Source organism: Chiloscyllium plagiosum, chromosome 22, assembly GCF_004010195.1.
Source record: "Chiloscyllium plagiosum isolate BGI_BamShark_2017 chromosome 22, ASM401019v2, whole genome shotgun sequence".
NCBI classification, from domain to species: Eukaryota; Metazoa; Chordata; class Chondrichthyes; order Orectolobiformes; family Hemiscylliidae; genus Chiloscyllium; species Chiloscyllium plagiosum.
Window position 1 is genome coordinate 7,592,569 of NC_057731.1, and position 11,693 is coordinate 7,604,261.

At 45.9% G+C, this 11,693-nt stretch overlaps 1 protein-coding gene across 4 annotated transcripts in view; it reads right to left on the reverse strand.

Annotated features, from left to right (window-relative positions):
* ube2d1b (ubiquitin-conjugating enzyme E2D 1b) overlaps window positions 1–7,485 on the reverse strand; it is a 30,474-nt gene extending 22,989 nt beyond the window's left edge. For 3 of the 4 annotated variants that reach the window (XM_043712360.1, XM_043712363.1, XM_043712362.1), the window contains exon 1: window positions 7,339–7,485. In XM_043712360.1, coding sequence (XP_043568295.1) covers window positions 7,339–7,362 — 24 coding nt within the window. In that variant the 5' untranslated portion in view covers window positions 7,363–7,485. The remainder of the gene's footprint in view (window positions 1–7,338) is intronic. The other variant, XM_043712358.1, reaches the window with a different exon arrangement.
* Between the last annotated feature and the right edge of the window lie 4,208 nt (window positions 7,486–11,693).

The window sequence follows — 11,693 nt, forward strand, 5'->3', positions numbered from 1 at the left end:
TTTGAGGAGGTGACCAAGCATGTGGATGAGGGTAGAGCAGTGGATGTAGTATACATGGATTTTCGCAAGGCATTTGATAAGGTTCCCCATGGTAGGCTTATGCGGAAAGTCAGGAGGCATGGGATAGAGGGAAATTTGGCCAATTGGATAGAAAACTGGCTAACCGGTCGAAGTCAGAGTGTGCTGGTAGATGGTAAATATTCAGCCTGGTGCCCAGTTACAAGTGGTAGGATTGGTTGAGAGTGCTAGGCCTTATCTCATTGGAACAGCAAAGGATGAGGGGTGACTTGATAGAGGTTTATAAGATGGTCAGAGGAATAGATAGACAGTCAGAAACTTTTTCCCCGGGTACAACAGTGTTACAAGGGGACATAAATTTAAGGTGAAGGGTGGAAGGTATAGGGGAGATGTCAGGGGTGGGTTCTTTACCCAGAGAGTGGTAGGGGCATGGAATGCGCTGCCTGTGGGAGTGGTAGAGTCAGAGTCTTTGGTGACCTTTAAGCGGCAATTGGATAGGTACATGGATGGGTGCTTAAGCTAGGACAAATGTTCGGCACAAAATCATGGGCTGAAGGGCCTGTTCTGTGTTGTATTGTTCTATGTTCTATGAACTGATCCTGCAACTTCTGCATTATACACAGAAATATCCGCCATTGTTCCTCCACTGTCATCCCTGCTCATCTCCGATCCAACCTTCCAACTCGGCAACCCCTTCTTGAACTGTCCATCTTCCTTCAAAACTATCCGCTCCACTCTGCCCACTAACAATTACTCACCACCTGCATCCACCTATTGCCTTCTCACCTACCTTTCCCCAAGCCCCACCCAACATACTCAAGGATCAGATTTACGAGAGGTGGAAACCAACTCCCATTCCTGGATGTGATGGTACAAAGAACACAGAGCGGTGAATGCACCACAAAAGTGTATAGGAAAGCCACACACAACGACCAGGTCCTGAATTACAACAACCAAACACACACAAGAGAAGCTGCATTAGAACCCAGTTCAAAAGGGCTACAACACACTCCCGACCTACGAAGAAAAGAAGAACACTTCTACACAGTCTTCGGCAAGAATGGATATCCCCACAACTTCATCCACAGATGCCTAACAGACGTTATGAAGTTGAAGGCGTGTACTGTACCTTTAACATTGAATTAATGCAGGCATCTGTCACGTGACTGACAGCAGTCAGTGTGCTGGAAAATCAGAAGATGTAACATATTCAAAGTTTGAGAGAAGATTTGTAGCTCGGGTGCTCGTTGTTGTGTTTCTGTTCGCCGAGCTGGGAATTTGTGTTGCAGACATTTCGTCCCCTGTCTAGGTGACATCCTCAGCGCTTGGGAGCCTCCTGTGAAGTGCTTCTGTGTTGTTTCCTCCGGCATTTTTTTAGATGAGATTAGATTAGATTACTTACAGCGTGGAAACAGGCCCTTCGGCCCAACAAGTCCACACCGACCCGCCGAAGCGCAACCCACCCATACCCCTACATTTACCCCTTACCTAACACTATGGGCAATTTAGCATGGCCAATTCACCTGACCTGCACATTTTTGGACTTGTGGGAGGAAACCGGAGCACCCGGAGGAAACCCACGCAGACACGGGGAGAACGTGCAAACTCCACACAGTCAGTCGCCTGAGGCGGGAATTGAACCCGGGTCTCTGACGCTGCGAGGCAGCAGTGCTAACCACTGTACCACCGTGCCGCCCACATTTATAGTGGTTTGTCTCTGCCGCTTCCGGTTGTCAGTTCCAGCTGTCCGCTGCAGTGGCCGGTATATTGGGTCCAGGTCAATGTGTTTGTTGATAGAATCTATGGATGAGTGGACTCATGTTGCTGGTCGTCCAGCTATCCTTAGTAGCCACACACGCGGATGACAAGCAAACATGAGTTCGACTGGGACAACACTACTATTATAGGACAAGCCAAACAGAACAGCCAGGGAATTCCTAGAGGCATGGCACTCATCCACAGATTCTAACAACAAACACATCGACCTGGACCCAATATACCGGCCACTGCAGCGGAAAGCTGGAACTGACAACCGGAAGCGGCAGGGACAGGCCACTATAAATGCCGGAGGAAACATCACAGAGGCGCTTCACAGGAGATTCCCAAGCACTGAGGATATCACGTCTGCAACACAAATTCCCAGCTCGGCAAACAGAACCACAACGAAGTAACATATTGCCATAGAGATGTACAGCATGGAAACAGACCCTTCAGTCCAACCCGTCCATGCCAACCAGGTATCCCAACTCAATCTGCTCCCACCTGCCAGCACCCGGCCCATAACCCTCCAAACCCTTCCTAGTCATATACCCATCCAAATGCCTCTTAAATGTTGCAATTGTACCAGCCACCACCACTCCCTCTGGCAGCTCATTCCATACACGTACTACTCTCTGTGTGAAAAAGTTGCCCCGTGGGTCTCTTTTATATCTTTCACTCTCACCCTAAACATATGCCCTCTAGTTCTGGACTCCCCACTCCAGGGAAAAGACTTTGCCTATTTACCCTATCCCGTGCCCCTCAATTTTGTAAACCTCTATAAGGTCATCCCTCAGCCTCTGACCCTCCAGGGAAAACAGCCCCAGCCTGTTCAGCCTCTCCCTAAAGCTCAAATCCTCCAACCCTGGCAACATCCTTGTAAATCTTTTCTGAACCCTTTCAAGTTTCACAACATCTTTCCGATAAGGAGACCAGAATTACACACAATATTCCAATAGTGGCCTAACCAGTGTCCTGTACAGCTGCAACATAACCTCCCAACTCCTGTACTCAATACTCTGACCAATTAAGGAAAGCATATCAAACACCTTCTTTCACTATCCTATCTCCCTGCAACTCCACTTTCAATGAGCTATGAACCTGCACTCCAAGGTCTCTTTGTTCAGCAACACTCCCTAAGACCTTGCCATTAAGTGTAAAAGTCCTGCTAAGATTTGCTTTCCCAAAATGCATTTACCTGAATTAAACTCCATCTGCCACTTCTCAGACCATTGGCTCATCTGGTCACGATCCTGTTGTAATCTGAGGTAACCCTCCTCGCTGTCCACTGCACCTCCAATTGTGGTGTCACCTGCAAACTTACTAACTGTACCTCTTATGCTCGCATCCAAATCATTTATGTAAATGACAAAAAGTACAAGACCCAGCACCGATCCTTGTGGCACTCCACTGGTCACAGGCCTCCAGTCTGAAAAACAACCCTCCACCACCACCTTCTGTCTTCTACCTTTGAGCCAGTTCTGTATAGAAATGGTTAGGTCTCCCTGTATTCCATGAGATCGAACCTTGTTAATCAGTCTCCCATGGGGAACCTTGTTGAATGCCTTACTGAAGTCCGTATCGAACATGGCGACCACTGAGCCCTCATCAATCCTCTTTGTTACTTCTTCAAAAAACTCAATCAAGTTTGTGAGACATGATTTCCCACACGCAAAGCCATGTTGACTATCCCTAATCAGTCCTTGCCTTTCCCAATACATGTACATCCTGTCCCTCAGAATTCCCTCCAACAACTTGCCACCACAGAGGTCAGGTCACTGGTCTATAGTTCCCTGGCTTGATCTTACCACCTTTCTTAAACAGTGTAACCATGTTAGCCAACCTCCAGTCTTCTGGCACCTCACCTGTGACTATCGATGATACAAATATCTCAGCAAGAGACCCAGCAATCACTTCTCTAGCTTCCCCCAGAGTTCTAGGGTACACCTGATCAGGTCCTGGGGATTTATCCATCTTTACCTGTTTCAAGATATCCAGCACTTCCTCCTCTGTAATCGGGACATTTTGCAAGATGTCACCATCTATTTCCCTACAGTCTATCTTCCATATCCTTTTCCACAGTAAATACTGATGCAAAATATTCATTTAGTACCTCCCCCATTTTGTGTGACTCCACACAAAGGCCGCCTTGCTGATTTTTGAGGGGCCCTATTCTCTCCCTAGTTACCCTTTGTAGTAACCTAGTTCGCAGCAGTTCAAATGTATCGAGTTTAAATTATGCCCAAGATAATAAAACCCAATCGAATTTGAATTTTACTGTTTTGACAACATCAAATCAATGAGGTGATCCAATATTTTGGGGTATACGAAGCAGGCATTTTACACAGTTAGCCAGAGAAAGAGCACCACCTGCCATTGTCAGACAGTCTGCCCGAAAACCCCCTCTCTATACAAGGTACCCTTTTCATATAAAGCATCTTTGCAGCAGGAGACTAAAGACGACCCAGGGAGATCTACAGAGGAGAATCGACATCCGAAGCCAACAGCCGCTGTCTGGTTTTGAAAATTGAGTTGCTGTAAATTCAATAGGGGCTCTATCGGATTAGTATATTGTTATAGAGTAGGAGGTGGTTAACAAATCTTTAAGACAAGAGAGGCTTAGAGTTGTAAATAGTGGGTGCTTAATGTTCAGTTTTGGAGTTAAAGAATAATTTTTTTCCTTTAAATAGTGGGATTTGTGTCGTTCTGTCACAGTTTAGTTTAACAGATTACGAGATTCCTGATGAAGGGCTTTTGCCCGAAACGTCGATTTTGCTGCTCGTCGGATGCTGCCTGAATTGCTGTGCTCTTCCAGCACCACTGATCCAGATACGAGATGAGGTGACCTATTCTGAGTGTTTCGTTTAATTAGCAGAAGGAATCACCGCCATGTCGTAACACAGACAACGTAACGAGGACATGTCTCTACTTAACTCACTAGCCACGCTACCTTACATAAAAAACACCTCGGAACTGACAGCCAGACTTCTCCGCCCACAGATTCATGACAGCTCATAAACTGACAGCCACACTCAGCCAACAACTCAACAAGACAAAAGACTTGCGCAAGACTTATGTAATTTACAAGAATCCATGCAAAGACTGCACAAAACACTATACAGGGCAAACAGGCAGACAACTAGCAATCCGCATCCATGAATACCAACTAACCACACTACACCATGACCAGCTGGCCCCAAGATGACAGCACAGATGACAGGGATCACAAATTCAACTGTGCCAACACAACGATCATAGGACAAACTAAACATAGGACAGCCAGAGAATTCCTGGAAGCATGGCGCTCATCCACAGACTCCATCAACAAACACATAGATCTTGACCTAATATACTGGCCACTACAACGAACAACGGGAACTAGCAACCAGAAGCAGGAGAAACAGAAACAAAAATTCCAGAAGACACAGTACATCAGTGCTTCACCGGAGGCTCCAAAGCACTGAAGATGTCACCCAGTTAGGGGATGAAACGCCTGCAAATCAACTTGCCAGCTCAGCAAATATACCCACAACCACGATTCTGTACAGTTTTGTTTCCTTCCCCAAGGAAAGCCATAGTTCCATTGAGAGACAGTGCAAGAGAGGTTAACCAGAATCATTCCGAGAATGGTGGGATTGTCCTTAAAGGAAGCTGGGCCTTTATTCACCTATGGCTTGAAGAATGAGAGGTGATTGCATCGAAGCAAAATGCAGCAAGGATACTTCTCTTGGTGGTGGTGATAGTTTTTTTTTGGGGGGGGTGGGGGGGGGAATGCATTCTAGGACCAGGGTGTGCAGTCTTACATTAAGAGGGAGGCCATTTATAATCAATTAGAGCAGCAGCATGGCACTGCTTCCTCTCAGCACGAGGAAATCTGGTTCAATTGTAGCCTTGGGTGACAATCTGTGTGGAGCTTGCAGGTCTGCCCATGTCTGGGTTTCTTCTGAGTGGAGTGTGGGGTGCTGGAAAAGCACAGCAGGTCAGGCAGCACCCGAGGAGCAGGAGAACCAACATTTTGGGCATAAGCTCTTCATCAGGAATCCTCTGGGTACTCTGGTTTCCTCCCACAGTCCATTGCAGGATAAGTGGATTGCCAATGCTAAATTGCCCCATGGTGTTCAGGAATCTCCAAGCCACATGCATTAGCTTTAGTACAGGGATCAGATGAGGGTCTGGGTGGGATGCTCATCAGAAGGTCGGTGCAGTAAACAGGTCAAATAGCTTCTTTCCACATTGTAGGTATTCTATGAACTTATATCTTCACTCAGAGGGGTACAACTCTTTGGAATTCTCTGCCCCAGAGAGTTGTGGAAACACAGTCATTCTGTATATTCAAGGTAGAGATCAATAGATTTCTAAAAATATCAGAGATATCAAATCATTTGGAGATAATGCAAGAAGATAGTATTGAGGAAGGAGTTCACATGATCAGGTTGAATGGCAGAGCAGGCTCAAGGACCAAATAGCCTATTCCTACTCCTAGTTCCTACATCCCTATCAAGGAAATAATGTTAAACATAAAGTAATGTTAAACATAACTGGCTTAACCTCAATTGGAGTACTAGGTCCAGTTCCAGGCACCAGAAGGTGATGGCATTAGACAATGCAGTAAAGATTGACAAGAATAATTCAAGGGCTGAGAAACTTCATTTGTGTAGAAAAATTGGCAAAACTGTTCTCCTTGCAGAAGTCTCACAGGTATTCAAAATCGTGTGTGGATTGAACTGAGTAGATAGAGAAAATCTTTTCTAATGGTGAAAGGATTGAAAATCAGGGGTCACAGATTTATAGCACATTGGCAAAAGAAGCGGCAAGAGCAAATTCTTTTCATGTTGACAGTAGTTAGGATCTGGATGATACTACCCAAGTCCATCTTGAAAGTAGGGCCCATCAAGTTTCATATGGGATTTGGATCATTATCTATAAAGGAAGAATATGCAGAATGACAGGGAGAAGGCTTTGGGGCCAGGGGTGTGGAATTGCTCCTTCAGACTTGGCCAGCACAGACTTGGTGAATCCAATGCGTGCTGTAAAGGGAAAATCTGACAGATCAGTGAACAAAACACAGATATAGCCTGTTGCTCTCAAGCTTTAATTCCTAGATGACATTTATTAGTAACTAGGGGTGTGAGGGGGAAAAGGACAGTGTGCGCCAGGGGGATTTTTTTGGTTCAGGACATAGGTTGAGAGAGGAGGAAGTAATGAATACAGGGATCCGTGTAATGTAACTCACTGGGCCTCAAGTCTATACTTTAAACCGGATTCCCCCACCCCCCCACCCACTCAGCCCCAGCCCCAGCCCCAGTCCCAGTCCCAGCCCCAGCCCCTTTGTGAGCTGGCCTGTACGTGGCAGTGACACCAGGCCTGAGCTCCACGGAGGGCTGGTGGGTGGGGAAAGCATCACAATCCCATCTCCATCCCAGCTCCCAGGCCCGGGGAGGATGAGGGTGGACAATAGGGGAAGAGGCGGGTCTCAGCTGCCCAGCCTGGGCCGGAGGAGGCTCCGGCCTCCAGGCCAAGTGCCGCGCCCCCTTTTCCCCGGTGCGCAATGGCTGTCTTTACCTTCTCTATCCGCTTCTTGGCCATACTGTCAAGGAAAGTTTGTAGCGCCGCGCTCGGAGCCGCTCCCTTGTCGCCCGGCTGGAGGAAGACGCTGCCACTTCCCCTTCCTCCAGCCCGCCGACCTCGCTTCCGGTTACAACCGGAATTACGTCACCTGCCCCCCCCCAAACCGATGCACGGTGGGTGTTGTAGTCCCTCAGGAACAACGTCCACTGTGGACTCATGGTTGCGCCTGCGTCTGCAATCCCGCGCGATGCATGTCGGGGATTGTAGTCTCTGAGGCGACTGGATCCATGAACCTGTTGCTCGCACGAACTACATCCCCCGAAACGCTCCAGGAGCAGCCAGAGCTCCATGAGTCCATCCTCAGGCTGTTTCAAAGTGGTTCTTCAGGCTAATTAGGATATGCTTGTGTTTACACATTACGTGTTGTGGGCGTCACTGACTGGATTTATTGTTCCCAATTGCCCTGAGGGGAATTAAGAGTCAACCACTTTGCTGCCGGTCTGGGGTCATTTGTAGGCCAGACCAGGTAAGTACAACGGATTTCCACCACTGAAGGACATTAGTGAACCAGATGGGTTTTCTTGACAATCAACAATCCAGATTCTGTCACGGCAGGATTTGAACCTGGTCCCCAGCTGAGTTTCTGGATTACTAGTTTAGCGACAGTGCCACCAGGCCATTGCTTTCCTCTTCCCATACTCCATTTAATCCTTTCAACATAACTTTCTCATTATTTCCCTCTCAGTCATTACCAACTGCAATCCATAAAACCATAAGAACTAGGAACAGGAGTAGGGTATCCGCCCCATCGAGCATGCTGCACCATTCAATAAGATCATGGCTGATCCCACATTCCTTATGCCCTCTTCTCTGACCTTTGCCGTAATTCTTGATTCCCCTACTGATCAAGAATCTGTCTTTTTCAATCTTAAATATGCACAAGGATTCTGTCTCTATAGATAGAACTTTCCCTTACATTCCAGAGACTCTAGCACTGAAATCCAGGCTCGCATTCCAGTGTGATGCTGTGGAGTGCAGCTTTATCGAGTCATAGACATGTACAGCACAGAAATGTACCCTTCTTTCTTGGAGGAGCTGTCTTTTTGATGAGATGTTAAAACAAGCACCTGTTCTGTTTGTTAAATTGAAAGATCATATGACATTACGACGAGAGTTCCCATTGGTAATCAATACTTCAGACTTAATCAACATTAATCAAATTATATCATATTTTTGAGGGAACTTGATGTGCACAAATTGGCTTTGCCTATGATACACTTCAAAAGCCTATCAAAGAAGAGCCTTTTTAAGTGAACAATATGAGCTTACTGCATTACAGAAACTACTTGCAGATTACAGAACTTTTTTATTTCAAAAACATACTTTGTACATAAAACTCATCTTTAAGTACAAACAAAGGTTCTAAATTTTCTCTGTACAGTCTTTGCAGAGAGAAAGAAATAAACAAGATATTGGAATTTTGACATTTCACGGAATTACTCTACAGTTGCAAAAAGTGAAGGGGTTTCCGACACATGCAGGTAGTTATTTTTGTTCATTTTGAGGTAGCGAGTGAGTCTGAACTGAATGAATCTTTGTTGTATTTTGGCAGAAAGACTCCAGACTGTGTCTTGTCAGCAGCAGCCCCAACCTTTAGTGCTTTCCTCAGCATGTAGTACTGGACTGTGGAACGTACAGTCTGACACTCGGTTGAGGAGAAAGTGAGGACTGCAGATGCTGGAGATCAGAGCTGAAAATGTGTTGCTGGAAAAGCGCAGCAGGTCAGGCAGCATCCAAGGAGCAGGAGAATCGACATTTCGGGCATGAGCCCTTCTTCAGGAATGAGGAAAATGTGCCAAGCAGGCTAAGATAAAAGGTAGGGAGGAGGGACTTGGGGGAGGGGCATTGGAAATGCAAAAGGTGGAAGGAGGTCAAGGTGAGGGTGATAGGCCGGAGTGAGGGTGGGGGCGGAGAGGTCAGGAAGAAGATTGCAGGTTAGGAAGGCGGTGCTGAGTTCGAGGGTTGGGACTGAGACAAGGTGGGGGGAGGGGAAATGAGGAAACTGGAGAAATCTGAGTTCATCCCTTAAGGTTGACACTAGGTTGAGGTCAACTCTTTACACTGGAAGATCAAGAAGTTTCGGGCAAACAAAAGTTGATTGTGCTCCAGGTGCAGTCAGTGTTTGTCTTGGTGTTCATCCCATGGAACAGCCCTCAGAGCAGAGTCTTGTATAACAGAGGTGCTCAGGACAAACCTCAACAAAAATCACTGCACCTCTGGTCTGTTTCTTTGAAAAGGCACATTCTTGAAAGTGATGAGTGACAATCTCTATCTCCGCACCCTGCGCCATTTCGCTGACACCATGCAGTGGCACAGAGAGGCTGGGCATGCATGAAGGATCTGATGGGCAGTACCCTTCTCACCACCAGCCAAGCTATGTTGGTGCTTGTTGGAAAGTTCTGGCAATGAGGTATTCTGCTAAATGACTTTGACCGTCTGCTCATGGATCCACCTGACAGGGATCAGCCCTCTCCTTTTCCCGCAAGGTCTTGAGGACAATACACGCTGACCACTGCCTGATAGATTTGTGGTAAATGGTGTTTGCAAATCTTTGCAAATATTTCCACGAGGGAGAGGTGATAAGGAACGGTCCGACTACTGGGAGTGTTCCACAGCAATGAGGCCACTAGGGTTAAACTTCTGTATGTAGTGATACTTGATGAAGGTTACAGAGATGCAACATACTACAGAGCCTTTTCCGAACATACTAACCCAGGTCTGTCTCCTTTACTCTGAACATTTCTGTGTGACATCATCAAATGGCATTTACTGCACTCAGTCAAGTATTAACACTTTTTAGTCCTGTGTGCATCTACAAAGAAAGTACTAATTTCTGAGGATTGTTAGTTCACAGACAAAAAAATCCATACATCAGCACAGTGGTATTTGACAATTCCTTAGAACTGATGACCCCTCCCTCCTTGATCAGCAGAGCATTGTGAACCTTTGGGAAATTCCAACTGGTGCTGTAGACATAGCGGGCTGAATATGTCATATCGAGAGTTGCAATGCTTGGCTGTTCATTTGAAAGGAGGGCTTCAGCAAAGTCATCACCTCAAGTTTTCTCCTTTTACAATATAAAAAATATTCCACACATCTGGAGCAGGTGGAACTTGAACCTGGGCCTCCTGGTCCACTGATAGGGTCACTACCACTGCACCACATGGTACATTGCAGTATATGCTGGCACAGGGCAGAAGTCAGTATGGACCAGTGACTATCACTAATTCACATAACAACCATAACGTCCAATTATCACTTTTCAATCTTTCTGTAGCCTTTGATATGATCGAGCATGGCATCGTCTTCCAAATTCTTGACCCTCCTTCTCTCAATGTGCTGCTTGTGCCTTTCCTGAAGATATGAGAATACTCAACTCAACCTCTGCAGCACTTCTCTTGATCACACCACTGCTTTTGCATTGCCAGCCTGCTTTTCTCACACCCAGTACTGGATAACACACAGTTCTCTAGAGGTAAACATGGGTAAAATCTAAGCTATTGTCTTCAGACTGTGTATTCGTGTTGCCAATTCAATCCTCTCACCCCAACTCATCAGCTCAACTTGTTCTATTTGATCCGGCACATTTTCTTGTCCCTCTGAAATATCACCATTCTTGTCCTGCCTCTGCCCATTTGTTGCTGAAATTCACTTCCATGACTGTGTCTACTTTTTTCATCACTAAGTATCTTGGCTAGCCTCTCATTTTCAATCCCAAGTAAACTACAGTTCTTCCAAACCTCTCTTCCTTCTATCACCACCCTCAGTATCTCACCAGTGTCATCAGCTCCAAACGAACCCGCATTGATTTGATAGAAACATGCAATGATAAGCAAACAAACAGCCCTTCAGGAAGACATGCCTCTAACCCCTCATGAATCATCCAGTATTTCTCATTCCTGTCTGCACCTCTACCCACTGATATTCCCACTTTGCAAAACTCCTCAGTTCCCCTATAAATAATTTATATATTCTACTTCAAGAATGGCTTGAGACAGGAAAGTTCTCCAACCAGCCATGTAAAATAAAATTCCAACATGCTTTTTGTGATTCCTTTTTACTTGTGACACATCATTACTGTTTCACCTAACAAGAGAAACAACCTGTGACAATTTACCTATGAAGTTACCTAAGAAATCCGAAGACCTCCAACAGGCCAGTGAGATCACCATGAAAAATTGTAGCTCCAATGAAAGACACAAAAAGTTCTTAACTGGGTGCAAAAGCACTTCAGGACATTGTAAGTTTATGAAAGATGCTTTTTAAATGTTCCTGTTTCACTATGTTTA